The sequence below is a fragment of the Cynocephalus volans genome, chromosome 1 (genome assembly GCF_027409185.1).
Source record: "Cynocephalus volans isolate mCynVol1 chromosome 1, mCynVol1.pri, whole genome shotgun sequence".
In the NCBI taxonomy this organism is placed as follows: domain Eukaryota; kingdom Metazoa; phylum Chordata; class Mammalia; order Dermoptera; family Cynocephalidae; genus Cynocephalus; species Cynocephalus volans.
Window position 1 is genome coordinate 176,147,649 of NC_084460.1, and position 24,352 is coordinate 176,172,000.

Here is a 24,352-nt window from a genome sequence, read left to right on the forward strand (position 1 = left end):
AGTGGACATTTGAGGATTCTGATATTTGTCTGCAAAATGTGGTCAGGCCAGCTATGTTCTTTATACTGCTATATGTACAGAAAATGAGCTAAGTTGTCTTCTGCATTCTGTCTGTCCCCAGCTGAAGTGAGGAAAACAACTGAAGCAGTCTATATGAACAGTTTAACTATGTGAGTTCAAAGATGGTCCCCGCAGGGCAACTCTCATGAGAGAAAGGGCTTTATGGTAAACAATCATTTTGTTTTCATGTTTTAGATGATACACCGCCTGAAGACCCCATTCCTTTGGCCTTTCCAGAATTAGACCAGCAGCTCCAGGTAAGGATTTTTCTAAAGTCTCTTTTTTTTCTTCCTTACAAAGTATAGTGAGCTGGGGAGTGGCCCAACGAGGAAAGACTGACTTGGACACAGAGCGGAGGGCTTTTAAGTCACAAGGTTTGCATTTCTGGAGCTCTAAAGTCAGGCTGAATCCCACATGGAGTGCTCCTGGTCATCTGACTATGGCACAGGACATCAAGAGCTTATAGTGTAAACTAGCTCCTATTTTTATGGAGTTCTGGAGCCTGGGGAGAAGACTGGCCCTGCTCTCCTTTTCTGTGGCTGTCTCTGGGCCACTGCAATTCTGGCTCTGTTTGGGTTAGTGATTTTAGCTCTGCAGAGAAAATTTGTCATGTGTGCCAAGACTTTGCTTTCTGTACCCCCTGCCCCTTCCCCAGTTCTCAGACAACTTTTAATGGAATACAATTATTTCAAGTTAAGCCTTCTGAAAATTGTCTATTTTGACCCATGAGAAAAATATTTTATGTGCATGGTTTCTGGATGATCTATCAAAAGATATCCCATTTTAACACACCAGATTATTTGAAAGGAGTTAATTTATGACATTTTATTTTTCTTTAGATGATATGTGGTGATTCCAGGTAAAGATGGCTTTAGGAAGAAGTTCTGACTAATAAACCTGGATACTGGCCTTGGGTCAGCCATTCACTTGACTACCTACCTTTGCAGTCACATTAGATGAGGCTAACAGAAGTCTTGAATCCTGTACACAGGCGATTTGCTTACTCTCCACTTTTTCCCCCTAAATATTGATTTTAAATACATTTAGGAAGGGTCTGAAAACTTCAGTTCCCAATAGGCCCTGTCGTTCCCTATTATCTTATGCCTAGCAGCTTTTCCCATTTGTAGGTGTGCCTGGTGTTCTAAAGTCATTTGAGTTTAGGATCCCTGGTCCTGAACAGCCCTCCACAGAGGCGGGGAGAGTCAAGAATGAGCCATGCGCAGCCCAAGACGGTGCTTCTTTTTGTTCACTTCAGTTCTTATCTCGGTGCCCGGTGCACTGAGTTAGCAACCTGGGAACAACCAGGTCAGGTCTGAAGAGCTGGTGCTCCACTGCTGGAGCCTCTACAAACCAAACTAGAGCAGCTCAGGTGTGACCTGGCCTTTCTGAGGAGCTGTCATTTTTGCTGCGGCAGCAGTCCTGGGCATTGTCATCGTCCTTCAACAGAAAGGCCACTCAACAGAGCAGTGTCAGTTATGTAGGTATCACTGGAGATTGTGGAGAAGGCGAGAGGGTTATATTGACTATCACACAGCTGTCCGAAGATAGCTCTGTTATCCCCTAAAATGTCCTCTCCAGCTGTCAGCCATCTATCTGCCTCTTCTCCTGTCCTCATGCAGGGTCTTCCACCCAGCTCTCCTGGTTCCTGATGTCTAACCATGCTACCCCTCCTCCCCCAACCAATACCCCTTCTGAAGGGCAATTCAACCATCCCTCTGCTTTCTCTCTGGTCTGCTCATACGGCACATGACATTCCTCCTTAGGTTCTATCCTCACAGAGGGTCTGTGTGCTGCTAGTGATGTAGTTGAGATTATAAAATAATAATTATTCTCCACCTTCCCTGCCACCATCACAGTTTTTTCCCTTTATTTTACTGTTACTTAAAAGCTACTTCATTACTGTGGAAATTAGATGAGAATAAGAAGTAAACGTGTTTTGAAAATAAAACTAAAAAAGCATATTTAGGTTCTTGTTTCTGCATCAAATTACGGATCATTAATTCTATCTTTTTTGTATTGGAAAAAAGTTTTGTTTTTTTTTTTCCCTTTGGGAACTTCAACGGTCTTTCCTGGCTTGTGTATCATTCTCCACTGAATTCATAGCACCCCTGGCAATTATCCAGATAATTTTTCTGTTAAGGCATCGCTAGGTCCATTTGAATTTTACAGCTTTAATTCCATTTGACACACATTAAAAATTAAGTCTATTTAATTATTTTACTCCAATGATACTATTTTATCTTCACTGATCTTTAATAGGTTAGGCAGTTGAGAGGGTGATTTCTGGCTCAGGGGTTTTGATTCCCCCTCCGACCTACCCCTCTTTTAAAATATGGCACTGCTTTACCTCTTTGTGAACAGACAGAATGTTACCAGCATTACAACTAAAAGCATTTTAGTAAGAGCTTGCTTGTTGGGTGAAGGATATGATTGAGTTTGTCACACACATTTACCAGTTGCCAAGACATTTGGTTAGGGTTGTCACTGTCTAGAGCAGTTGCCTGTTACATTTACTCTATACTCCAGGGCATGAGTGATGAAAGAGCAAGATGGTGAGGATGGAGAGGGGAAAGCTAAGACAGAAAACTACGTCTCAAAGCAGATTCTTATTCCCATGCTTAGCATAAGCATGTACATTTAAGCCATTCCGCAGCAGGAAGTCTCTATTGAAGGCAATGAAAATCTTTTATTTACAAAAGGTACAATCCCTGATATGGAGCAGATCATCTTTATAGTCAGTTTTGTGTGCTTTCATCACAGCAGAATGGGAATTTTACCAGTTATCATAACCCACTATGGAAGAATAAAAGTTAGGTTACAAAGGCTATGAAGTGCCTTGTGGTTGTCACTATATGCTTGAGGATGAAATGACTCTTACCTCTATTTGAGCCTTTAAAACTTGCCTAGTAAAAAATAAATGCTGCCAGGTGATTATTTCCAGCCCTACTCTCTTCAAACTCTCAAATTCAAATCCCACCAAGGCATATTGAGTACCTACTGGCCAAGGGGATGTTCCTTACATAGAATCTCTTTTGATCATTGCAGTAATTATGTAAGCTATAATGTCTCCACTTTACATATGAGAAACTTGAGGTCAAATTTTGGTCTAAATAAACTTTCTATTACCCCTTTTCCCTTAGACTTTTTGTGGGACCTATGAGCTGCTTAAATTATTTTGATAGGTGGAGATGTTTTTGTTTCTGGTTTGCAAGGTTACCATAATGTGGTTATAAAATGACCTTGTGAAATATGTTCTGACTTTCTAATATCCATTACACATTCTTTGGTAGTTTATAAGATGCAGCTGTAAAATATCTATTTGGTAGATACTCTATCACCAATTTGATCCCCAAGATTTTTCTGTTGTTTTGCCAAGAATGTGGACATGTTTGAGCATGTAATTCGTGGTGCTTCTATTTTCACAGAAGCCAAAAAAAGCCTTGTGCAAGAATAGCAGTGACAAACATTTCTCTTGATGTCTCTATTAGTTCAAAATGTTGGGCAAGAGACCTCAGGGCAAGGTAGGTGTTAAAATGAACATCTCTTTACTATGTTCATTTGTGGTCCTCGGGCCTCTGCCCAGGAGCAGGTGGAAGGTTGATTCTATTTTGTGCAGATTCCTTTCTTGGGACTAGGTTTCTAAATTCCTCATGCCCATCAGGGGCACTATTTGGGTAGAACTAGTTCAGACCATATAGTCAGAAGAAAGGAGGCCCAATTCTATGTATATTTCTAAAAACAAATTAAAAATCATTATTTTTCTTTAGATCTCAATTTCCTTCTATTTGAAAAAGAGGTAATGATTGACTTCTCTCTCTCTCTATTCCGAAGGGTGGTGGAATCCTTTCACGGTCTAAGGGTTTGGGTAAAGACCAAGCCTGTCTTCCAGCTTATGTTTTGGGAACTGTGGTTTAACCTATACATGACCCAAAACTATGTTATAATGTGGTCTAAATTGCATTAGAATGAGGAATATGTTTTTATAATCAGGTAGCGGACATGGTAACAAGAAGATTGCAGTAAACACCCTAATGGGAATTACAATGGCTAAAGCATGGACATTGGCATTAGATTAGTCTGGATTTGGATCTCAGCTCCACACCTACTAGTTTTGTGATTTCAGGCATGTTGTTTACACTCTGTAAATCTCACTTTACTCAACTGCAGGGTAGAGATAACACTTACATTGTAATTGTGGGAATCAAATACGGTAATGAGTAGATCTAGCATGGTGCTTGGAAAAGTAATTACTCAATTCATGTAAATTTCCTTCCCTGGTGAAATTGTTTATTGAATGAGATATTTAAGAACAAGTAATTTATCTTTATTTGTGTAAAATGAAGTAAGAGAAACACGTCTTTGGATTTTTAAGTTAGGGATAGAGGTTCTGATGCTATCTTATTTCCATTAAGCCAAGGTACTTAGAAAACAATATGACCTTTTTTTTTTCTTTCCTTAACCAAATTGAGCAATAACGTCCATCTCTCCTAAAGTCTAATCTGAGATGACAGTGACAGGTGTCTCTGTGGGACACACTGAACTTGCCTTTTCTCAGACAGAGTCTGATAAGTTCAGAAACTGATGTCATCTCCACAAATAAACACTTTCGTAGCTTCAGTTGTGTACCATAATATCTTGTTATCCAAGCAGCCTCTCCAGAAGCTTCTTTTAGGGCTGGAATCAATATATTGCTTGATATCTGGGAAATTAAAATGGTAGAAAATGAAGTCTCAGCATTCCAGGATTCTGTTACACCGATTTTTGACATCCATCTGGAAAGCAATCAGGAAATAGTCTCATAGAAAGCACTGGAAATGGCTGACTTTTTTTTTCTCTCATACACATGTTGAAAAGTATCATATCAAAAGTATCATATGGTTTTTTGCTGCTGTGGCCACACAGAAAACATTCCTTGGAGCTTTACAATAGAATCTTTACTTATTTATTTGAGAAGTTCAGTGGCCATTATGGTGTGCCTTGTTGGAAAAATTTGAGACACTTTTTAGTTCTCTCTCCCTTTTATACTTCTTACATCAATAGAAATGACTCCAATGTAGTATACATTATGCAGTATAATCACTAGTGCTTACTTGGACCATAAGGTACCACAGAAATGTCTGTTCTTAAACTATTTTAAAAATATTTAAAATCTAAGATAACGGACTTTTAAATATCAGAATTAGCCCAGACTATGTTTTTTCTTTGTGTTTTAACAAACTATGCTTGTTAATTTTGAGACATTAACATACAACGTAAATTTAAAGCAGACACTTCCATTCCCCTGCAAAATAGGTAACGCTTAGAATCAAGGAATAAACATAATGTCTGCTCAGTGACTGCAGAATGTTTAGCTTCCTAAATATAGCTTCTGTGTGGGAAGCTGGGATAGGAAAATGAAGTTCTTACATTTTTGGAGTGGATGGGGCCAGTAATATTTGAAGAAGCCAAGTAGAAAACGGAAACGCTTAAGCCGGCTTTACCCCTTGCTGAGGGATGCTTGGCCGGGTCCTTTCCCAAGGGGCCCTTTCCAGAGGACGGAATCCGCTTTGGGAGGAGCTTGCTATGAACCGATGGCCCAGGCAGAAAGCAGAGATGTATGGTGTGGCTCAAGCCAGCATTCTTGGAACAGGCCTTTGCGGTTTCTCTCTTACTTCATCTTGTTAAATTGGTCCTGATGATTGGGGTGGATACCAGAGATAGTAGTGGCTCCCTAGCACTGCTGTGTAATTTAAAGCCTTTGCAAGCTCCTTCCTCAGGCGCAGTGGGAGGAGGCGGAGATGGAGGAAAGGGGGAGAGGAGGAAGTGCCCCGTCCTGGGCTCTGACCTCATCCAAGCCCCAATCTGTGTCTTGGAAAAGTGTATTTCAAAGTTGGCTTGAGGTGCTACTAGGAGAATGTCTTAATTTAACCTCCTTAGAAATTCCTGGTTTGTATAATAGACCAGATACCATAGCATGGAGTACATCTGAAAAGTCATTTCTGTGATCACACAGAATTTGAGCGCTATACCTTAAGAACATCTTTACCTTTTCATTGTTCAAGTTAACTATCTTTTGATTCCTTTTCTTTGGAATGCATTATTTCATTCTTTAAGCAAGAGTGTGGGATATATGTGTCCAAAGTATGGGAGGATGTAGTGTTGTTATGGAAAAAATAACAAGGACATTTTCTCCTGATGTCAAAAGAAATTAACTGTCAATACAAAGAGTTTGTTTATTGCTTGCCCATTCCCAGCATGGGATTATAACTACAAAGATCTCTCTGACAAGAGTAGTTAAAATCAAGCAATGAGAATGGAAATAGTATTACTTTCATTTTAAGAAATGAATAGATGTTTTTTATCTGGTTGCTCCAGGCATTTTATAAAGTTATTTTTTAGTTTTTAATTTCAACTTGTGTTGCACAGTATGTCAAACCCATGTATGGCCAATTAAATCATGGGTGCCAGAGTTTTAGATGTCACATTCCTTAAGCCTTCTTGTAGCTCCATTTTTAAACTGGAAAACTGATTCTTGTGCTTGAATTTTAGGAATCTTTTTCCTCGGGCAAAAATTTTTATTCAGTGAACACTGTTGGTCATATATTGTCTGCTATTTTGAGGGGTTATAAGAATGTAAGAGAAAATCGCCCTCAGCAAGGACCTTAAATACTACATATGTACACACATTGTATCATAAAGCAATGAGAGTATTCTATGTCATATAGAATGACAATACATTTCATTATTCTATAGTTCTGTTTTTTTATATTAAGTGTAAAACCTAAGTATTCTAATACTTTCATTTGCCAGAATTCCTATTGGGATGGGAGCCATATGTATTTAAACAAATTCTTTGCTTCATTTCCTGGGCTGAGATAAATGTCCAGTTATGTCAACTGCCTGCTAAGGACAGTGGATCCTGTTGACCAAAGGGTACTTTGATTTGCCCAGAAACTTTTGGGGTTAGCAGTGAATGGCTCTGGTTATAGAGGGGTGAGAAATTTGAGAGAAGAAACTTGGGAAACAGGAAAAGGTTAGTTACAAATGGGATGCAGCTCAGATATGAAACACTGGTAGTAATGCTTAGAAGATAGGATAGGGGTAGCAGAAAGGTCTCATGAGATCATTTTTTTTTTTGCATTAACATTTTTTATTGTGGCAAAAATGCATAAGATAGAATGTACCATCTTAAACATTTCTAAGTGTACAGTTCAGTACACAACAGTTTTAATTATATTCACATTGTTGTGCAATCAATCTCCAGAACATTTCATCTTGCAAGACTGAAACTCTGTACCCATTAAACAACAACTCCCCATTTCCCCTTCCCTCTAGTCTCTGGCAACTACCCACAGTGTTATAATAGATTGTGCAATATAACCTCCCTCCTTGCTTAAAAGAGAGAAATCTATATTGCTCTTCAATGTTTTCATGCAAAATGGGAGAACTTGAAGTGCTGCCAAGTCAGATGTCAGGTTGGGGTGAAGACAGAGCTTATGGGAGCTAGAGACTGAGATGACACCTGGCATCTTTTTACTCCTGGAAACACTGGACACTAAGTATATATGACTTTTTCTTTTTTAATTGTCACTATTTTATTGTGGGAAATCTTGAAAGTATTATTATATATAGGTAGTATGATCATTCTGCTAAGAGTGTATGGGGATACCGAATACATCCTGAATTACTACCTATCCTCAGGTATGCTTAGCAGCACGATTGCATTACCTATATATAATATCTTCAAATTTCCCACAATTAAGAAGTGTCAATTAAAAAGAGCAAATGAAAACATTTCCCACTTAATAAAAAGCATTACATGGTGGCAAGCTAAGGGGAAAAGAGGTCACTTTCTTTTTAAGAAAATTACATATGTAATTTTCTATTTTCCTTTTAAATTATAACAGCAAAGGCCATTTCTCCTTTTACATGGCTGCTCTCATCTACATTCTCTCAAGCATGCAAATCCTTTACAAAGAGTTATATATCTTTTGGCTGTCACATAGGTAACTATTCTGAATGGTTCAGATACCTACATGTGACAAGTTATGTACTAAACTCCTATTTGAGCTGAATATTGCCTATGTGGTGTTTGTAAGGATAGGATAGGATGTGTGGAGTCTTAGGGCCTTCCTGTAGGCAAATCCTTTCACAGGGTACAGATGATTTAAAGCTTGGCTAGGTGTCCAGAGTACATTGCTTTCATTCCTGTTACTGTTATACCTGGTGACTTGCCAGTGTAACAGGTGAAAATTGATGAGTGGGTGGCGATTTCTGGGACACAGACTGGAGGAGGCAGGAGTTCTGAATTCCTTTGGCAACTGCTTTATTTCATGGGGTAAGTTATATTGTAGTACTACTGTGCACTACTTCCCAATTCATTTCCATGTAGAAAGGAATAATGGTTCTAACAGGCTGAGTTTATGCTGTGAGTGTGTTCATGGAGCATTAGGAAAACATACTATAAAATATGATTATTATTAGATTTTTCATGAATTAGGACATAACAGATGTTCCACATGAAGGTAACTTTGATCCAAATCTATTTAAAATCTTATTTCCTTTAGCAGATCTCTACTCAGAGGCATCATGATAAATAGGAAGGGTCATCTTATCTATCAATCAGACAATAAATGTTATTGAATTTCGATTACATCCTGAGTGGGATCACTAAATATGATATGCAAAGAAATCTGTGTCCTTAAAGAATATAATGAGAGGAGCAAATAGTAAGAAATTCATTAGGTCTCAATTTATTAGTATAAAATTAGTGAGAATATGAACCAGATACATAGTTTACATACCTGGACTAGAAAGGATTAGACTGAAAAGACTGTTTAATGATGAACTCATATTTCTCAGATTTTATGTACATTTTTCTATAAGCAATTGAAAAGGATGACTAAAAAACTCTTAAAGACTATTAACTAGTGTTCCTAAATGTAGTGCTTTTAATCATGTGTTGCTGAACTAGAAATTACAATAACAAACTCAGGGAAAATTAGTTCTTGCAGAATAATTTCTAGAAGTAGAATCTTCACCATGTCACAGTGAGAAAGGTTAATCATGATGGCCTTTGTTTGCCTCGTGGATGGGACACAAGGAGGGACACAAATCCATGCTGTCTTTGGCCTGTGTGTTACAAGAATGGTTTTATTTGGCATCTGGTTTTTTGTTCAGGTTACTTAATCCTTACAAGCATTATTTCCGGCCCAGCATCATTTCTTCAGGTAAGGAAGCATTTCTCAAAAGAGAGCCTTTCTTACAGGGCTCCTGCACTCTACAAGATGAGATTATGTCTCTGGGCTGCGAGAACAGAAAGCAAGGGGTAATTGAAAGAGACAACTGAAAGATTTCGGCAGCACTGCCCTTCTCTAGAGCAGAGTTGGCGATTTTGGGGAGAATTGCAGCATCATTAGGAGACTTATTTTTACTCTGACACATGGCAGGCAATTGACATGTAATGGGCTTCAGGGCTCTGGCTCATGCCTGAGATGCCCACAAATGACACTGGAAGATGAATGTGGAAAATATTCATCCACCCCTCTACTTTCCATCAGACAGAATCAGCTAAACTTTGTTGAATATTGATTGACAATGCTGTTCTCATGCAAAAATCTCCCTCTAGAGAATATCAGCAGAGCAAAATGGTTGGTAATTTATTCTGATGCAAAGAAATGCACTGATTTCTTCTTCCTATCATTTGTGAAGCCTCTGCCGCCTTGTCAAGACTCCGTGGAATCCATGCAGGTGTACAAACAGCACTGCCAAATAGCAGAAGAATACCATGAGGTCAAAAAAGAAATCGCCTTGCTCGAGGAAAGGAAGTAAGTACATTCCCCCTGAGCACTGTCTACTGGATAAGGACTGGGGGTGGGATGCAGGGGACAGGCTGAGCAAGGGGGTGGGGGGGAGGGGATTATAGAAATGATCCAGATGGTACCACTGTACATTAAGTGCTTTACTTTATGGAATAGCGAAAGGAACAGCAAAAGTTTCCTACTCAAAACTTAATTTTTTAAAGAAGAGATTTTAGTTCAGGAAATTAAAAATGCCAAAATACCATCCAGGGCCACACTATGTTCTCTGTGAATATGCCCAGAGGTCCCAGAGCACTTTGGCTTGCGGTGAATTTTAGTTAATGTTTAAATGGTAGAGTTCCCACATCGAGTGAAGAAGCATTGGGATAGCTCTTTGGAATAATGTACGCATGTGTAAGTTGACTAGTACATTTTATAGTCTGAGTAAGTTTTTATCCTGATAGCTTCTATTGCCATTATGGTTCTGCTGTAGCAAATTTTATACAGTTCTATTAATTAAAGCACTTTAATTTTACTCACTCATAACTTTTTGCTTCAGAATTCTCCTTTTTAATTGCACTCGATTCTGCCGATGTCTACCCCAGTGACACCCCATTCATTTACACTTTCAAAGCATCAGATTAGACACCTTCCCTTCACAGCACTAGCCAGTTTGTACTTGTGCAATTGTAAGGGAGATCTTTTGATTAATATTTGCCTTTCCTCCTCAGAGGTAAGTGCCACAAAAGCATGGGTAGTCACGTGTTGCTCACTTCTGGATTCCTGAAGCCTAGTGCAGTACGTGGCACCTACAGGCAGAATAGATTATCGCTCAGTGCATGAAACATAACTCAAACATATTGTGATCCCTTAACTTTCTATTTCTTATTCCCTTCTTTTTACTACAGTGACACATGACATATATTTATTACTTAATTTTTAAATGAAAAAAAGTTCTTATGAAGTTCTTAGAACATTTTTGAGACTCCCCAGAATGGTGGTTGGACAATAGAATATGGTGGTGGGAGGTGTGGGTTTTGGGGACAAACTTCTGAACTTAGTGTAAGACCTCAGCTAGCACATCACACACCCTTTCTTACTTCCCTGCTCTGCCGTGCTTCAAACTTAAAATTATACCTGGATTTTTGGCTGTAGGGGTTTAAAGATGCTTATCGAAAGATCAGAAACACAACCTTTCCCTTATATATCTGAGACTTTCTTTTCAGTCTAAGAGTTTTGATAAGTTGTTTGGAATACTTGCACTGCATATTTACACACAATCTGAGTCCTAAAAAAAAATTCATAAGGGAATTGAAGAAGATTATTAATGAGGTGACCAGTACTGAAGTCAGAAGAGGGCTTATGTAATCAGTGGCCTGTAAATGTATTTTGCAGTGTGTGTGTGTGTATGTGTGTGTGTGTGTTTGTGTGTGTGTGTGTGTGTGCGCGTGTGCGTGTGTGTGTGTGTGAACTGTGGTGGTATGATAGAAAAAAACCCCAGGTAATTATGTCCTTATTTGTAAGCTTTTCATATCGAAGGTACTAGAGGACTTTGTTACTTAAATTAACCCCAAGTGTGGCTTTTTCTGGGGGGGGGGGAGGAAAAAAAACCTCACTCTCCCACTAAATTATATGTTCTGTAAATTTATATATTTGTAAGTTGCACTTAAAAAGTATGGTAGGATAATGTCATGAGTGACTCAAATGTGGTCTTTGAAACATTGTTGCTGTTTGCATTGAAGGCAATGATAACTATCGGCAGCACCATAATATTAAAATGAGAAAAAGCAAAATCAGCTTCTAGAAATAAGGCAGCTAGCACTAGGAGGTACTTTATACAACCCTCTAGAACCACAAGCAGTGGGCCAGACTCCCTACATAGGTACTCATATGCTTGTATGTGTTTCTGCAGAACTCATCTTATTTTCTTCCCAAGCCTATTTGAATTTTCTCACTAAATTATTGACTAGATGTGAAGCAAAGGCCAAATTCTTTAATTATTATTTCTTTTCCATCGGGTCTCTCAAGTTCCTTTTTCTCCTTTCTCACTTCTACCATTTGGGCTCAGGACTTATTACTTCAAATCCTGGCTGAAGCAATATTATAGCTGGTTTCCCTGCCTGTGGTTTCTTATTGCTAGAAAATGACAGCTAGCGCTTGGCCTGGGTTTCAAGACTTACCCCAGTAGGCCTTGGTACCTCTGTAGAATTTCCTGTCTCATCCCTCATCTTCAGCTGCACTGGCCTATTTACTTTTCCCAGGGCAGATGGTGGATCCTCCTGCTTCTGAGCCTTTGCTCACAACAAGCTTTTCACCTAAAGTGTTCCTTTCTTCCTTTGTGCCTGACCAATTGCTACCCTTCCTTGAGAAAAGCTCAGACCGTATTCCCTGTCCCAACCATCCCATAGTGATCAGCTCTTTCCCTGAGCAAAGAGAAATTCACTAGAATGATACTTTTGGTACTTTTTGTAGGCTAGTGTTATCAGTAGTTATCAATTTAAGATTATGTCCTGTCTTTCTAACTATGTATTTTTCCCACAGACATGGGCATCCTTTAACATCTCTTTATATCCTAGTCACCCAGCATAGTGCTATATGTAGGGTCAGATATGAGTGAGGGTGATTTAAAGTGGCTGATTATAGATTATAGTAATATCCTCTGTCTACCCGTATTTTATTTGTAATTTGTATGGTCTATATTTAAAATACAGAGACAATATCAGCAATAAAGTTCTCCTAAGATAAATTGTTAAATTAGGAAGTATGGTTATAAATTAAGAAGTATGATTTTATATTTATAAATAAGTGAGCTTGGTCCTGTAAGGGTTATTAGCAATCATTGTTTTCAATAACACTTTCCTGAAGCAGAAATTTATCTTGCAACAGATCTTTTCCTGAACAATCTTTGTTTTCAACCAGAGTAAATTGGGCCAAATAAGCAGCTCTCCATTTTTTGGTGATTCTAACGAGAATTTCTTCCCCATCATTTCATAAAATGTGGCTGAGTATGTTGCCTCTGGTAGTTGTCTAGCATAAGCTAGACACAAAGAGAGATGCTAGCTAAGGTATTTTAAAAGAGTTTTTCTTTATTGGAGTCTTTCAGGCATAGCTTAATGTTTGAACTCTAAGCTGAACTTCTCTCTCATCTCCAGAGGGGGTCTCCCTGCATCAAGTTTGGGAGAATTTGCAGAGGAGTAACTAAGAGAGTTGATGTAACTTATTTTAAATCATGTCTATTGGATAAAGAGAGTTAAACATTTTTTAGGATAATAAACTCAGCATAGGATGAATCCAATTTAAAGAATCACTTCTGGCTTGTGACCAGTGATGTAAGAGAAGCTTCTTCCTACCTTTATTGATTTTTCCCCCTTCTCACTGGAGAGAGAGAGAGAGAGAGAGAGAGAGAGAGAGAGAGAGAGAGAGAGAGAGAGAGAGAGAGAGAGAGAGAGAGAGAGAGAGAGAGAGAGAGAGAATTTATTGAAAGCTTTAAAAAATTAACAAAAATTCTGACATCTTTAAGGAACTTTTGCTATTATTTGCTATTATTTTTGCCTAATTCTTTTTAGGCCTTATGCATGTGAAGATATTTTGTATAATTGCATATATAGTAACATGGAATGTGTAACTTGCTTTTTTCAATAAATATTGTGATATAAGCATTTTTATACAACACATGTACCTTTATGTGTATGTAATGGAAATTCATGGAAGTAAGATATAGACATTATATCCTTGACATTGATGTTATGAACACTACGCTCCAACCAAGTGAGCTAATGGGCCAAGCTGGCATTTGAAATTATCACCAAACTGTTTGACAGAATTTTTAAAGGTATGTGATTTAACTGCAATCAACTTTAAACTTTGCTTTGTTCTAGATAGAGTATTTTATCTTGTCCAATGGAGAAACTACTTATCTGCTCTCTGTATGAAACATTGTGCTAGTTGTTTTGGTGTTTAAAAAATTGACTTGGAATGTCAGAAAAAGACATAGACTCTTAGAAAAGTCATGTTGAAAAATGTATATAGCCTTTTTTTTTTTGCCAATTCAGTAGTTTTCAGCATATTTGCAGAGTTGTGCAACCATCACCACAATTTGAGTATTTTTATCACCCCAGCAAGAAACCTTGCACCCTTGAGCAATCATTCCCTATTGTCCCCTATTCCTGGCCATTGGCAACCACTAATCTGCTTTCTGTCTTTATGGATCTGCCTGTTCTGGACATTTAATATAAATGGAATCTTTTTTGTGATTGGCTTCTTTCACTTAGCATAATGTTTTATTGTATTGTTGTATCATGAATTGGTACTTTATTCCTTTTCATTGTTGAATAATATTCCATTGTATGGATACACAACATTTTATTTATCCTTTCATCAGTTAATGGATATTTGGGTTGTTTGCACTTTTTGGCTACTATGAATAATGCTGCTATAAACATTTGTGGGCAAGTTTTTGTGTGGACATATGTTTTCAGTTCCCTTGAGTATGTACCCAGGAGTAGACTTGTTGGGTCATGTTGATAACTCAATGTGTAACTTTTTGAGCAATTGCCAGACTATTTCCAGAGAGGTTACACCATTTTATGTTCTCACCAGTGGTGCATGATGGTTCCAATTTCTCCACATCTTTGCCAATACTTTTTATGTCTTTTTGATTATAGCTGTTCAAGAGATGTGAAATGATGTGTCATTGTGGTTTCGATTTACACTTCCCTTATGGCTAGTGATGTTGTGCAGCTTTCCGTGTGCTTATTTTCCATTTCTATGTCTTCTTGGAGAAATGTCTATTCAGATTCTAGGACCATTTTTTAATTCTCATTTTTTGTCTATTTATGATTGAGTTGAATAGGCTTTCAGTAAATACTTGTTGAGTAAATAAATAGAAGAGCCAAAGAACTGTCTCAGCTCTTCACTTTACCTAAGAGGTATAGACAAAGATTCTTTCATTTTAGGATTTATTTTTATATGAAAGTCCAATATCCTAGACTTCATCTGGTTGTGTGATTACACTTTCTGCTAATGCCCCAATCATAATGATTTGGGCCTTTTACATCACATTTCAAAGGCAGTCCAGTCTTTTAACTGAAATCTCATTCTCAGGTATCTCTCCAGCTAATTGTCTGTCTGAAACCTATTGAAAGGTACAGAATGTTTACCTCTCCTCAGTGAGGGTATCTTTGAGTACGTTTCCTTTGCTAAGGAAAGAGGCCCTGATCCCATCTCTGGGGGAGCAGAGCAAGGAAACATTTTCCCTTAGAAACATTTTCCCTTTCACTTTCTTCCTATCCTGGGATTAATTATTTTCAGAGTGATTGATAATGGGAATCTCTATTTCCTTTACAGTAGTGGTTTTCAACCACGCGATTCTTCCCCCCTGCCCCCCGTCACTGGCAATATCTAGAGACATTTTTGGTTGTAAAGGCACGGCCGGGGGAGGGAAGGTTACTACTAGCATCTAATGAGTAGAGCCCAAGGATGCTGCTAAACCTCCTACAATGCCAATTTATAGGATAGACCACAACAACAAATTTTCTAGCCTAAAATGCCATTTGTGCCAGGTTTTGAATGAAACTTTTTGAATTTCTCCATCAATTTAAGTGATAACCATTGTCACCAGGAACAGCCAGAGGCCCAGACAAAAGAGCACCCTCAGGAGATCCATCTGCATGGGTCCCTTTGGGGCAGTCTTGCTCCCAGGAGTTGGGGATGGCTACAATGACACAACTACAATGTGAAAGTTTCAGAATTTTTAATATTTACAGATCCTGGAGGGTATATGGCATGCCTGGAGGACACACACACACACACACACACACACACACACACACACACACACACACACACTCTCTCTCTCTCTCTCTCTCACACACACACACACACACACACACGGTCAGGGAGGATGTGTGGGAGAGAGGAGAGAGCATGGCAACTAGCAGGTATATATTGAGGAATAAGGTGTGGATCATTTGAAGTTCATGGACAAAGGCCTGGATGGTCCTTTTAAAGGGCAGAGCAGGGAGCACAGTCTGCTAGGCAGGAGAGATGCCTCTAAGTTCTTATGTCTGGTCAGTGGCTGGAGCCATTTTGCTGTGCTGTAGAACTGGACACTGTGTCAAGGGTGACTGAGCCCTGCCTCTGACATGAGAAAGCTAAATCTGCATTCAAAATGGAGGCCAAGGCAACATGAAATTATAAGCATTCACTATATGCCAAGATTGAGAAATTCTGCTTTAGAGCAAGTCTCACTTCCTCCTGCAAGGGTACAATACTGCCCTTTGGCTCCCAAAAGATTAGTACATCTATCTATACATCATTCATTTATAGGGCTTAAACACAATAGTTTAGACTGAGCTTTGGAAATCCCAGTTCAAAACCATTTATTATACCTTTATATCTTCATCTGCGTAAAATGAAGGTGGACTTTCACATCCTTTTTGTCATCTTGAGGCCTGTGTATAAACTCCTCTCCTGTGTATAAATGCTTGTACTTGGACATAAATCTTTCAAAACCATGAATGGGACAGTCAAAAATCTCTATTTAAAAATAAAACTCTCCCTCTGATGAAGGATATTATTTTATTACATTATTATCCAAAACACTTTAGTTCATTGGGGCCAGGCTTTGTAGAATTTTTTCTTTTCCAAATAAAAGTCGTTAGTCAACTTTGAAAGTTCCAGGAAACTTCATAGCAGTCTTCCCAGAAAAGAGAAATATTTGTCCCAATATTGAATCATGTGCCAATCCTCTGCAGCATAAAGAACCTCCTTAATTTTGGAATTAGTTTCCACGAAGTTTCCAAGTCTTCTTTACCTACTCGCTTGAACTGTTCCTTTCCCCATTTGTTTTAGCAAGTACCAACTTTTACAGACATATGGGTTAAGATGGGGACAGCAGATGACCTATGGTGAACCCCAAGGTTATGGCCTTTAGATTGTTGAGTTACGTCATGTGGAAAGCTATGTTACAGGTTCTTGATTCCAGAAATCTCATTTCTGTAACTGTGTTTTTTTTCTATCCCCATGTCACATGGAAGGGAGTGATAGAAAGAATAACCAGGAAATCAAAGGCATGACCACTTTCTAGCCAATTATAAATATTGATTTGTTTTTAAGATCATCTATTTATAAGATTGTTTCTGTAGCTTGATGTGCCAAGGTTTAATTATAAATTGCTGATGGATGAGTGTAAATATGCTTACATAACCATGTCCTGGACAGGAGACAACAGACTTTTGACAGTATTCACTGAATATCTGTATAGCTTATCACATACATGAAACTAATTTAGAAACCTGTTAATTGAGTCTTCTTGATTCCCATAAAGAAGACATTGTTACTGACTTTCTCCAATGCAAGAGGATTGGACTAGACAATCTTGACTGTGGCTTCAGGAGTTTTGAATGAGGTCAGATGTGAAATCAGGACAATAGCCATTTTTATACCTGGTGCTACTAACTCAGACCCTAATATGAAAGCAAAACTCTATTTCCACCTAAATTATCTATATGACATGTGTAATTTGAAAGGAAAAAAAAAAAAAGAACAGGAATAGATGATCTGATGGAATAGAGGATTTAGAGCATGTCTCTTTTTATACTTTGATAGGTTTTACTCATTGATTTCTTTAAGATAGTTACATGAGAAATTTCACTAATCAATAATTAATTTTGACATTTACTGCTTAAACTGTGCTTAGTGGAACAGAACACTAAACATTTAATCAGAAGGGTAGGCTTGATTTCTGGCTCTTATTAGCTGTGTGACTTTTTCAGTTAAATAGAACTTAGCGGGAGCGTCGCTCTGCTCCCAGCGCCGCACTTTCCCGAGTACGCCACGGGGTCGGCCTTCCTCATCTTTAAAATATAAATTATTTACCTCTGAGGTATCTTTTTCTTCAATTATTCATTCAGCAAGTATTTACTGGGAGCCTATTCTATTCTAAACACAGTGGAAGATCCATAGATCAGGAGGAGCCCAAAGGAGCTTTGTGTATATGCATGTCAGTGTTCCAGACTGTGTTCCCTTTGTCTCTGCTTGGGCACTTGCTTTCCAATGCTTGCTTTTGCTCAATGGTCAAAAATTGGGTACAGAAGGCAGTCCATTGAGTACAGGAAGAAAATACTAGAACTTCTATTCTGATTTTCTTTTTATCCCTGACATATATATATATATATTTAACCTTGAAATCTAACAAACACTTTATTATAAAGATGAACCCTGATTCTCATTATGGGCTTATCGGTAGGATTTCTGGTAGTGAGCAAGGGCACCAGGGCCTCTGAACTTTTTGGATTTGTAGCCATAGGGGTCAGCTACCAGCAGGGTCCAGCCATACTGGATGAAGATGTCTTTGATCTCCTTCTTGGAAGCCTCATCCACATATTTTTAGTGATAGACCACCAGGGCTTTGGAGATGGACTGAAGGATAATGTAAATTGGGGCACAAGACCACCACTCTTCACATGGACATGAATGTCCACACCAGCAAACCACTCCTTGCCCAGAAGCAGAACAGGCTTGTATTGCTTGTATTGCAGTGAGCCACGACTGTGGCTGTCTTCTTGCCTCTGAAGACCTGCATGGACTGAAGCAGGCCCATGGCTGCAGGCTAGACAAGAGCCCCTCACCACTGCTCAGCACCACAGTGGAAAAGCAGGGATAATTTTTTTTGATAGTTTCAAACTTACAGAAAGTGGCAAAGTAATATCAAGAACTACCATATATCCTTTACTGGATTCATCAATTGTTAAAAATTTCCCCAGTTGTGCCTTATTCTTCCTCCCCATCACAACAGGGATTTTCTTTCTTTCTGATTATATGTATGTGTGTGTATATATATGTACATATATGTATATCTATATGTGTATATGTATATCTTGATATAGGTAGGTATATACATGCATATTTATATGTACATATGCACACCATCATGCTCCATTACCCTCCATTGTCCAGTGTCCAGTGAGTTTTTTCTAAGAAAAAGGACATTCTCTCATTTAACCATGGTGCAATAATTAAGATTGAGAAATTTAGCATTGATATAGTACTATTATCCAATATACAGTCCATATTCAAGTTGCATCAATTCCCCAATAATATCCTTCAAAGCCATTTTTTTTTTTATCCAGTCCAGAATCACATGTTGCAATTAGTTGTCATTTCTCTTTGGTTTTTTAACATATGGAACAGTTCTTAATGTTTTTGAACACACAGGCTAGCAATTTTGTAGAATTTCCCTCAATTTGATGTGCTCTGGGGTTCTGCATGATTAGATTTAGATTTAGATTAGCATTTTTGGTAGGAATATGGAAGAAATGATGTTTGTGTTCTTTGCAGTACTTGTGATGTCTATTTGTCTCACTACTAATGGTATCAACTTTGGTCACTTGGTTAAAGTGGTCTTCCTGCTTTCTCCATACTTTTCCCCTTTGCAATTAATAAGTGATTTGTGGGGATACACTTTGAGATTACGTAAATATCTTGTGTTTCATTAGGCTTTCACCCTCTAGTTTTAGTATCCAATCTTATCCTGTTGTATATCTATATTTGGGTATGCTTCATAATTTATATTACATATTAGCATATATATAATTTATGAATGAATATACAGGCATGTGTAGAAATAGTTTGGGTTTGTGTTCAAAGTTTGTTTGTTTGTTTGTTAACAATAGCATTATACAATAAAAAATGTTTGGAGACCTAACTGAATGAGTTGGTCAGGCTAGTTTCTAGTTTTGGATTATTGGAACATTATAGGTTGTTTTTTTCTTCAGGAAAGCCCCCTTACAGCCAGTGGCCATGGGCTTATTTCCAGTATAAACTTGACTATTATTGCTTTTTGTGCATATATACTTCCCTTTCTTCTCTTCATATTGTATGGTATCATATCAGTATCTGATCAGGAGAAGGAAGATGAGAAGCTTTTAGAAATGTGGCCATAGCAGTGATAACTGAGTTAAGAAAGACAATATTTGCATGTATTACATACTAAGGCAAGGTTGTTACTACTTTAGAGTGGGAGTTTAAAACTGTTCCTTAAGAAATGCCCACAGAGCCTCAGGAGCTTTGGAGGGTAGGGGGAGCCCAGGAGGAGAGGGTTCAGGACTGAGACCGCTGGCAGTGTGTCCCAAGTGTCGGTCATTTAGGTACAGCTTCTGTGAATTATGCCCTATCTGCACTATTCAGGTACTCAATACTTTAAATCATTTTTACATACATGATTTTCTAAAAATGAGCCTCGTCCTAGGGCACGAGATCTTTGAAATCATAGGCTTGCTGTGTTGGATTGTATTTAACAATACATACGAAGGTACTTCAAAAAGTTTGTTGAAAAATAGAATTAAAAGCTTATATGAATCTTTCCATGAATTTTTTGAAGTACCCTCGTGTTAAGTAAATTCGAAAGTCTTCAACAAAACTTTGCCTAGGTACTTCCTATAATCATCTGATGTTAACAACAGCAATACAAAGCTTTCCCTTTCGTAAACCCATCTAGAAAACTGTATCTGAAGAACGTTTACCAGCTGTTCTTTGCCCTACAGAGAAGGAAGAAATGTGAGGCAAATGAGAATTCAATTAGATTTAGTCTAGGTTAGGATTAACTGACCCACATAAGGGAGTGGTCTTGGTACCTTTTTGAGTTGTCATATTTATTAAATCTAAATATGGACTGTGAATCTTTAGCTCCTTATTACATATGTTTACATCAGTGAATCATTTACAAATATTTACTGAGAACTGAAATTGTTTCAGGTGTTGTCACTACAAGCTGCTTCCAGTACCCTCAGCCTGCTTCCTCAACTTGAGAGTCAAGCCAGCACCAAATGTAGACACATCGTCTTGTTAATTAGGGCTGCAATATACTCCTATATAAAGACTAGGGAAAGACATGGAACATAATGTCTGCAAGGAAGGACACAGTTGAGATTCTTTAGCTCAAAGAAGCCTAGTGAAGATTTGTTAAACTCAGAAACAGGAAACAAAGAAAGAGAACAGCTGAATTTGAAGGACAGAGATTAGGTAAAAGGCAAATGGTAGTTCTCCCCACAAGACAATAGAGATAGCATCTTAAATTATTAAAAAATATATATTTTTCTTTATTTATAATTTTTACAATATGTCACACTCTTAAAAAGATCACTTTTGTGTTTTTGTTTTTACTGTTAAAGAACCTATAGGGCTTTTTAAAACAATTTTTAAAACAATTTTTAACATTTACTTGTACATATTTGTGAGGTGCAGAGTGTTGTTTCAATACATGTGTATACTGCACAATGATTCATTTAAGGTAGATAACATAGTCTTGTACCCCTTAGTCCACCACTTCTTCCCACATCCCCTCTCCCTTCCTGTCCTCTGGTAACTGTTATTCTACTCTCTACTTCTATGAGAACCCCCTTTTTTTTGTAGATTTCACATATGAGTAAGACCATGCGGTATTTGTCTTTCTGTGCCTGACTTACTTCACTTAACATGATGGTTTCCAGTTCCATACATGTTGCTGCAAATAATAGGATATCATTTCTTTTTATAGCTGACTAGTGTTCCATTGTGTATACATTCCACAGTTTTTTTTTATCTCTTCATCCATTGATGGACATTTAGGTTGATTCCATCTCTTGGCTACTGTGAATAGTGCTGGAATAAAGGTGGGAGTGCAGGCATCTTTTTTCATGTACTGATTTCATTTCCTTTGACACATACCCAGTAGTGGGATAGTGGGGTAGTAAGGTAGATAGATGTATTTTTAGTTCTCTGAGGAATGTCCATACTGTTTTCCACAATGGCTGTACCTAGTTACATTCTCACCAACAAGGGTTCCCTCTTCTCTGCATCTTCGTCAGCATTGGTTTTCTTGTCTTGTTGATAAGAGCCATTCTAACTGGGGTGAGATGGTATCTCTCTGTGGTTTTAATTTGCATTTTCCTGATGATTAGTGATTTTCAGCATTTTTTCACGTGACCTATAGGGATTTTTTTGTGTATGTTTAGTAATTTGGATGTGTCCAGTAGAGGTCTAGAATAAAATAAAGGAATCTAAAACTTGCAAAGCTGGAAAAATAAAAGTAAGTCATTGGAGACAAGTAGAGACGGGTAACAATTTAGAAGAGCAGGATGGAACATTCTGGTTCCGTCATGCTATTACCAAATAATTTAATTTGTTTACATTGAATTCTGTTCTTCCTGCCCTGCACCCTGAATCTTCAGAAAGGAGCTCATTGCCAAGTTGGATCAGGCGGAAAAGGAGAAGGTGGATGCTGCCCAGCTGGTTCGAGAATTCGAGGCTCTGACGGAGGAGAATCGGACATTGAAGCTGGCCCAGTCACAATGTGTGGAACAACTGGAGAAACTCAGAATACAGTATCAGAAGAGGCAGGGCTCATCCTAACTTTAAATTATTCATTGTGAGCATAACAGGTTGGCGACTGCTATGCACTGGCCAAAAGATTTTTTATTTTAAAAGGACAGTGAGGCAAATCTATTGCTTCTTTCTCTTTATTACCCACATGGCAAATGTCTAGAACGAGTTTAATGCTTGCCAGCTTCTAGTTTGAGAGAAAGGATATTTTACTCATATTTTAAGTGATATCATAATGCAAAGCTATTGCTAGTATATGTTTTTAGAGATCAGAATTCTTTCCCAAAGATATATACTTTTTTCTTGTTTAGGTAGTTATGATCATACTGTACACCAAGGGAAGAAAATAATAAAAATAGACTATTGACTGGCCCTGCTAGGAATCATGAGCTGAGCAGAGTTAAGCCCTGAAACAAATGAGTAAGATGCTCACTGTAGTTCCACATCTGTGTATTTTTAAATTTCATGCCTTTAATATTTCAAATGTGCTCAAATCTAAACCTCCAGAAACTTCTCTGCATATATTTATGTTCACCAGTCAGATTTAATCCCTCAGTGATTGATTGTACTAAGAATAAATGGCTGCATATCATAAAAGCTTCCTCATGAAAATATTAGCAGAAATCATATTTATGCCAAAAGCACATTTGCCAGTGCTAACTTGCTGTTGTAATTAAAAACAGATAAGGCTGCATTTTCTTTACGCCGTGTTATCTCACCGTAAACATCTCTGCCTTTGCTTGTGTGTGTTCTGGGAGCATGTGGTTAATAGAAAAGTGTCTTTCAGATGTTACTTTGGAGAGTCCCATTAAAACATCAGGGAAATTATAACTAGTACTTTGTTTTGGATTTAAGGAGATGTTTTAGATCGGTAATAATTAATAGGAAGATGTGCGTAAATTAAGAATTAAAATAATTTTTCCCTTGTTCTACCCATCACCATGTTTTCCCAAATTGATCTCTTTGTTATATATCCATTTCTATTCATGTAACTTCTTTTTCATTAAACATGGCTCAAAACTCAGTTTTATTTTGTTCCTTTCTTAACCCCCCTTATGTGAGAAATGCCGTCACCTGTCCAATGCCAAAGGATGGACACAGAGACACGAGGTATGGAGAAGGGAGACTTTAATGGCAGTCTTGCAAGACTGGGTGTCTGTTGGGCAGGCATGCCACAAATGGTTACATCGAGTAATTTATTCCCTAGTGCACAAGTCCCTCCACCAGTTCCTCATTGGCTGAGTATTGTGGGATGTACTATCTTCCCAAACATTGCCTAAGTTTCATTATTTCCTTACAAGGTATTTATTGTTCACTTCCTGCTGATGGAAAGTGATGGACTCATGACAAGCCCACAAAAAGGCTCGCCAAAATGTTCTGAGCAGGGAAAAGAACAAGGTTATCAGTCACCATTTTGAGAAGTCACCCTTAGGAGAGTGTACTTTCAGGGTTTATCAGGCCATGAATTAGTCAAGCAACCCTTGTTAAGCTATTCTTGAAAATGAACCACTTAGGCTATTTTCCCACACTTATACTAAAAGTTGGGATTGCTTAACCCTGGTCAGAATTTGTTCTTAGTTGTATGTGCCAAAAAAGAAGTGAAGTCCCTTTCGTGGAAAGACTGTGGTTTCTAATATAAATAACTCAGAGCTGTCATACTGCATATGATGCATTTGTGTTTTGAGGTATTTGCTCCAAAAAAATATAAAAAAGGAGTTCATTAAAACAAGATGTCTCAGATATACCTGTGGTTCTCAACTGGGGGTGATTTTGCCCCCATGGGACACTTGACAATGTCTGGAAACATTTTTTTTTGCCCCAACTAATGTTACAGGTGCTTCAGGTATCTAGGATAGAGGTCAGGGATGTTGCTACATCCTACAATGCACAGGATAGCTCCCCACAACAAACAACTGTGTAGCCCAACATGTAAATAGCACCCAGATTGATACACCCTGTGGTAGACTAATCACTGGGAAGTTTTGAGCAAATGTCAAGAGGAAGCACATTGCAGGGCCACAGTCTACTTGCCATGTGGTGCAGAGTTGTGAGGCTCTTTTGCATCTCAATCCTCAGGCTCCCCATTTGCAAAAGGAAGCTTTTGGCTAGATCTCAAAGTTCTAATGTTATGTGAGCCTATTCACCCTTAAGCT

The 24,352-nt window shown here is 38.1% G+C and overlaps 1 protein-coding gene and 1 pseudogene across 2 annotated transcripts in view; one reads left to right on the top strand and one right to left on the bottom strand.

Moving 5' to 3' along the window:
* MAP3K7CL (MAP3K7 C-terminal like) overlaps nt 1-23,182 on the top strand; it is a 37,021-nt gene extending 13,839 nt beyond the window's left edge. For both annotated transcript variants that reach the window (XM_063109051.1, XM_063109060.1), the window contains exons 3-5: nt 256-317; nt 9,751-9,866; nt 22,049-23,182. In XM_063109051.1, coding sequence (XP_062965121.1) covers nt 256-317; nt 9,751-9,866; nt 22,049-22,229 — 359 coding nt within the window. In that variant the 3' untranslated portion in view covers nt 22,230-23,182. The remainder of the gene's footprint in view (nt 1-255; nt 318-9,750; nt 9,867-22,048) is intronic.
* On the bottom strand, nt 18,078-18,441 carry LOC134387209 (small ribosomal subunit protein uS9-like; annotated as a pseudogene).
* Nucleotides 23,183-24,352: the final 1,170 nt, after the last annotated feature.